Source organism: Brassica napus, chromosome C7, assembly GCF_020379485.1.
Source record: "Brassica napus cultivar Da-Ae chromosome C7, Da-Ae, whole genome shotgun sequence".
Lineage (NCBI taxonomy): Eukaryota > Viridiplantae > Streptophyta > Magnoliopsida > Brassicales > Brassicaceae > Brassica > Brassica napus.
The window spans coordinates 48,717,721-48,723,929 of NC_063450.1; the positions used below are offsets into that span (position 1 = coordinate 48,717,721).

At 32.1% G+C, this 6,209-nt stretch overlaps 1 protein-coding gene across 2 annotated transcripts; it reads right to left on the reverse strand.

The window, feature by feature from the left end:
* Positions 1-1,689: 1,689 nt before the first annotated feature.
* On the reverse strand, positions 1,690-5,971 carry LOC125590071 (adenine phosphoribosyltransferase 3-like). Of its 2 annotated transcripts, none has more exons than XM_048763026.1 (6): positions 5,742-5,971; positions 5,260-5,370; positions 2,409-2,501; positions 2,161-2,310; positions 1,989-2,067; positions 1,690-1,880 (listed from the first exon to the last, which is right to left on the reverse strand). In XM_048763026.1, the coding sequence occupies exons 1-5, from the start codon at positions 5,824-5,826 to the stop codon at positions 2,009-2,011; spliced, it is 498 nt and encodes a 165-aa protein (XP_048618983.1). In that variant the 5' UTR covers positions 5,827-5,971; the 3' UTR covers positions 1,690-1,880; positions 1,989-2,008. The 2 variants fall into 2 exon arrangements, with proteins under 2 accessions (XP_048618983.1, XP_048618982.1); XM_048763025.1 differs by having other exon boundaries at positions 1,989-2,047; positions 5,742-5,970.
* Positions 5,972-6,209: the final 238 nt, after the last annotated feature.

A 6,209-nucleotide genomic window follows, 5' to 3' on the forward strand; every position in this document is an offset into this window, starting at 1 on the left:
ATACAAGGTGATATGACTATGACCAGCTTTGAGTTCTCAAGAAGCTAAGCTCCAAGGGGGCAACACGGACTCCTAAGAAATCATTGAGCAATCATACCCGTTTTTTACTTTTGGTTTAAGGAGTTCTATGTACTATGCAGCTGTCAAACTTTGAATAAAGTATTGGAAAGCAACACAAGAATCCTCTAGACTAAACTTATAGACGGCTAGGAGACTCTTCTAATCAACATAAAATTCAAATTAATGTTAAACTTGTTCTTTCCGTACAGTTTTGTGTTCATAAGTCTAATGCAAATAGTGATTTTATGGAAACAAGCTTTTTTCTTTCCTAAAGCTAATTAATGTATATATCATTTTATCTCTCTTTTTAGTGGAAATAGTTACTTTCGTCTGTACTTGAAAAACTTAAATCCAGTGGAGGTTTTCAACTATAAATTTTAAAATTACTTTGATTAAAATCACAATAACCAAAATATTCTTTTTTTGTAAATGCAAAAAAGTAGTTTCTTAATTACATGAATACGTTATGTTATGTAGCCAAATATATATAGTTAAATTGGTTTACAACAAAACGAATAAAAGCAACACTCAGCCTTTTTGTTAATAAAACGAAGAAAAAGCAACACGGCGTAATTTTTATTTTGTTAATTTAGTGCAAGAGTTAGGTCTTTTTGTTTATGTGGGGATGGATATATATATATATATATATATATATGTGTGTGTTTTAGTTTGACTTCAGAAAATATGATCGCAAAACATAATCATGGCAAAAAGAATTGGATGGAAGACTATTTATGATATATAATTACAATATCAAATGGATATCGTAATCATATCTCTTGTCGTCTTGACCTAGGAAATCATTAATTTGTCTCTTATAATTGTGTTTTAAAATTTGATAATGCATGTATATAGAACTCAGCATATACAATATCTACTGTTATACGAATGTTTAGCAAAAAAAAAAAAAAATTTAGTGTTGTACGTCATAACTTCGCTAAATGCTCGTTGTCTATGTGTTTGGTTGAATGATAGTCATAAAAGTAAGAGTAGAGTTCGTTACCTCAATGGTATGTTCTCATAAAAGTCACCACCAATTTGCACGTATGGCTCGGATACCCATGCCAAAGTTGAAAAAGTTGACAATATACTCAGTAAAAAGAGAATTCCGCCTCCGTTTCATTAAGGTAGAAATCTGAGTTTTAGAAAAAGAATATTTCACAAAAATAGATTAATTATATTTATTGAAGACTATTGGTTAAAAAAAATTAGAATATGATAATTTAAAAAAACGATGCATGATTAATGTATTTTTTTAATGTGTGAAAATACCAAAACATTCAAAATCATGATTTCATGTTGATGTTTACATGTTTGCTTGTTCAAATACTGGTGTGTTAATAAATTTCTTTTGAAAATATCAAAGTAATTAGTTCCTCTGCCAGAAAAGAAGGTGTTCTGAATTCAGAAATGGAACTCGAGTGTATTATGTGTGTATATACTATATACCATATACAGGTTTTCATCGAATATAGGTGTTATTGTCTCATCACCCGAATTTAAACTTGTATAATTAATACTATATATGTACCACTGAGAAAACCTAATATATATACCTTTGTGAACTTCCATATATGCATTAATGCATATATATATATATACCTTTTCAGCAGCAAAGAAGTCATATTATTTGTTCCAGCTAATCTACCAGATTTTAAATTAAAATACTGTATAATCCAATAATACGTCTGCGTAATCCGAATTTTCGGTGCATAACCAAAAATTAATTAACCAAATCATTAATCCAAATATCTCAGCTAAAATCATCATCTGTACTCCACAAGCATGCATAGTGGCTTCCCCTTCAGTCTCTGCCTTCCCTGCAAAATATTAATTTCCCACCTCGAAAGAATTAAATGTCACACCAGTATAAAAGATCTCAAATTTATTATTTCGAATATTATGTATTAAATTTCGCGACAGCAAACCTTTAATTCGGGTAACTCGATCACGCATGCACATTCCACAACTTCTGCCCCAACCCTCTCTGACACGGTCCAAGAAATTCTATCAATCGGTTAGGTTTGAAATTACTTTTTTTTTGTTCAAAAGGTTTGAAATTACTAAATTGCTTTTTTTAATAAAGCATAGTGACTTTACCGAGCAATTTAATGGCAGCACAGAGAGTACCACCGGTCGCAATTAGATCATCAACTACCAAAGCTCGGTCTCCAACCTCAACGGCTCCTACGTGCATCTCTAGCCGGTCATTCCCGTACTCCAACTCGTATTCTTCAAATATCGTTTCACCTATTTACATTTTACGCCGTGTAACCATAAACTATTTGTTATAAACTTTAAAATTGTCTGAAACAAATTCTATGATTAGTTTTAAGAAATTAAAGAACCTGGCAATTTCTTGGGTTTACGGAGAGGAACGAACTTTGCTCCGATGGCTAACGCTATTGGTGGACCGAACAGGAACCCACGAGCCTCTATTCCTAAAATGACAACAAAGTGGTTTTATGGATTTGTCATTTAGCAAAAAGGTCTACTTAAGTTGCATAAATATTTCAATTACGTCTTATCAATCTTTTATGCAAACACAATTATATGTGTTGTTATTATGATGTCATAGGAGTATTATTAATAAAATTGGTATAGAAGAAAAAGCGAAAGAATGACAATCTGTCCCAACAACAAACCCAATAGACAGATTCCATAGCACTAACGCGAAAGATACGGTCGAATGTTACAAGTAGTGAACAGGGTCGGTCCTGGGCAAAGCCTAACGAAACATTGGCTTTAGGCTCCCAAAAATTTTTGAAAAAATTACATAGAAAAAAACCTCAAAAAATTTTTTTTAGGCCCCCAAATTTACCAAAAAAAAATTTTAGCTGGAACTTTTTAGAAATCGCCTACAGCCCCCTAAATCTCGGGGCCGGGCCCTGGTAGTGAAGCTCTATCTACATCCCAACAACAAACCCAATAAGATTTTTTATCTTATTATATACACTTGACATATTTAACAAGAAAAATGATTGAATATTATTCAACTATGTTTTGTTAGTGTCATGTCTCATTAGACATGTGCTATGCACATATAAGCACATCCTTTAACACGGTTTTTATGAAAATATTGAAATAGAAATTCCTAATGGAAATGTTGAAACATTACATATTTATTGAGTTTTCATGGTTTTCCACCTGATAGATTTTGGTATATATATCAAATGATTATTGTAATCGTTTTCGTTTTAGATCTGTATAGACAAAATTTTATTGATTACAGAAGGCAACTGAAAAAAATATACAGATTTATTTAAAAAGTAAAAGGAAATGATGTACTTCATCATACTTCACATCCACTGAACAGTAATAATATAATCTTTTGTACTTCACTACACAGAAGAAGAGAGACATAAAGAAAAAGAGAGAAGGAAAGAATTGGCCAAAACAATGATGATGGAAAAAGAAAGAAAACCCAAATCAAGTTCTTTTGGGGCCAACTCTTTTAAAAAGGTTACATCCATCACTCAACTACCCATCTATCCAAACAATACCCACCACACACACACAAACACTTGCACTTTTTCACACAGGCAAGATCAACAATTATAAGCTTTAAAGAAAGTAGAAGAGTATATGGGATAAACAAACTTTTCTATTTTATGATTTAGGAGGAAGAATGAACCAGGCAATCAATCTCATCCCATCACTCAGTCACCCATAAAGATTAGATTTCAGAGTCTTGTCTCAACTAAATGTCTGATCAAAGCAACGATATTAACGAAATATTTGATTATTTGCATTTGCACTTGGAAAAAAAAAAGGAATCTTTTTACAACTGTGCATGTATATGTACGTGAGTAAAAATGCAAACGTTAAATTAGTACGAACGGTATATTGTCTCTTTCCATATGTATCTGACTTTCGAATTTTTATAGTATATCATAATTTTTTTTTATGATGTCAAAAAGGGTATGTAATATTCTTTGTATAAAGCAATATAATTTGAATAAATGCAAACACAACCACATGCAAGAACAAGAACAACAGTTTTTAATCAAACTACTAGTTTAGCACAATAAGAGCATGATTATTGAAGGGTTCTTAAAATGGGGTTTTTATATTCCGATAAGAACCCCACCCTGAGAACTCGCCAACAATCACAATTAGAACAACCACTTCAGATAACTAACTTTGAGCTACCTAATTTAGATGTATATCAAACAAGTACGTTCCATCAAATTACAATGGAAAGAAACCTGTAGACCGGAAACTATATGTTAAAGATTCCATTAATCACCATTTGACTCCAAAAATTTCACTAATTACCACGAAAAAATAACTATTTACTGTATAAAGAAACGCTAAAGTAGACTGGATTTTTCTGTAATGGGTTTCTTATAGGCCTGGGCATTTCGGGTATCGGTTCGGTTCGGTTCGGATATTTCGGGTTTCGGGTAGTTCGGAAGGGGCTAGAGAATCCATTTAGTACTTGACCTATTTTCGGTTCGGTTCGGTTCGGATAGTTTCGGATTCGGTTCGGTTCGGATAGTAAATGTAAGAACCAAAAAATATCCATAAAAAGTTCGGTTCTCATTTGGATCCGGTTCGGGTTCGGATAGTTCGGGTAGTTTGGATAATTTGGATAAAATATTGGTTATTTAAGGTAAAATATCAAATAATTAGGATGATTTAGATAAAAAATTTGGATATTTCGGATTACTTTGGATAGTTCGGATAAAAATATCCGGATAGTTTCAGATACTTTCGGGTAGTTTGGATACTTTATAATAATTTAGTTATCCTCAACTATTTTCTAATATTTTTAATAGAATTTTAAATTAAAAATATATATTTAGTGATGTTATATGTATATATAATTAATATTTTTATATATTCGGGTACCCGTTCGGTTCTCGGTTCGGTTCTGGTTCGGTTATTTCGGATATAAAAATATAGGAACCGTTCGGGTATTTGAGGGTATTGGTCCGGTTCCGGTTTCGGGTATTTCGGTTCGGTTTCGGTTCGGTTCTTCGGTTCCGGTTATTTTGCCGAGGCCTAGTTTCTTATATACGTCACTTAAATCATGACCTACCTACCTTTTACCCGGAAAATCTTGAAAACAATAAAAAAATCGAGTTCACTCAATTAGGTCGAATCTTGTAAACAGTAAATCCATCGAAAAATTACACAACATCCAATGTTTACAACATTAATAAAAAATCATGAATTATAAATTAGAGATAATACCTGCAACCACTGAGATGTTCTTGTCTCTGTATCTCTCAACAAACAGATCAATTGTATCTTTGAAGGCTTTCGGATCCAACAACACTGTTGTTATGTCTTGAAACATTATTCCTGCAATTTTCTTCCTTTTTTATTACCCTTCATATTCGTTTTTACTCATACATATGTAACAATTCTTGGGTTTTTTCTTGGTTTCTCAAGTTAATACTTCATGCGAAACAAAAACAGATTCAACAATAACACTGTTCTTGGACAGTCCAAAATATTATTCTAAGTCAAATATTATTGTCGGCAAGCAAAGATTTTAGAGAATTCAGACGAAGAAACCTGCATTTTCTCGGTAAAAAACAACCAAGAAACAAGATTTTTTTTTTGACTAAAACCCAAGAAAACTAGTTTTCTACCAGACGAATCAGAGCATGTAACGAACAAACAAAAAGAGAGCACTTCCATAAACAAAAAAATACAGAAGAAGAAGTTACCTTTCTTGGGGAAATCTGGAACGACACGGATCTTAGTTTTGATTCCGTTGATACGAGGATCCTCTTCTTGCTTGTTTCTCGACATTGTCAACGAAGAACAGAAGATAAAGAAATCCGCTGTTTTTCTTTCGCTCTCTCTCTTGTTCAAAGATTTTGGGAGAGAGAGAGAGAGAAAAATGAAGCACTCGTTAGACACTTACCGGTATTTATATCTATTAAACATTTTACTCAGATTCTATGTGCTTATATAGAGTGTGCTTAAAATGTGTTTAAATCTCTGTGTACAACTGTAAAGCCAATGAGATAAGGAAAAAACCACTATAACTATTTAAAAAAAAAAGTAAAAAATCACTATTAACTATTTAAACTTGTCTTTTCGGATTTTCTTAGAAAACATGTAGTATATTTCAAATAAGCTGGTCTAAATATGTTTTATTACACAAAAATTAATTACATATGTTTCATGAT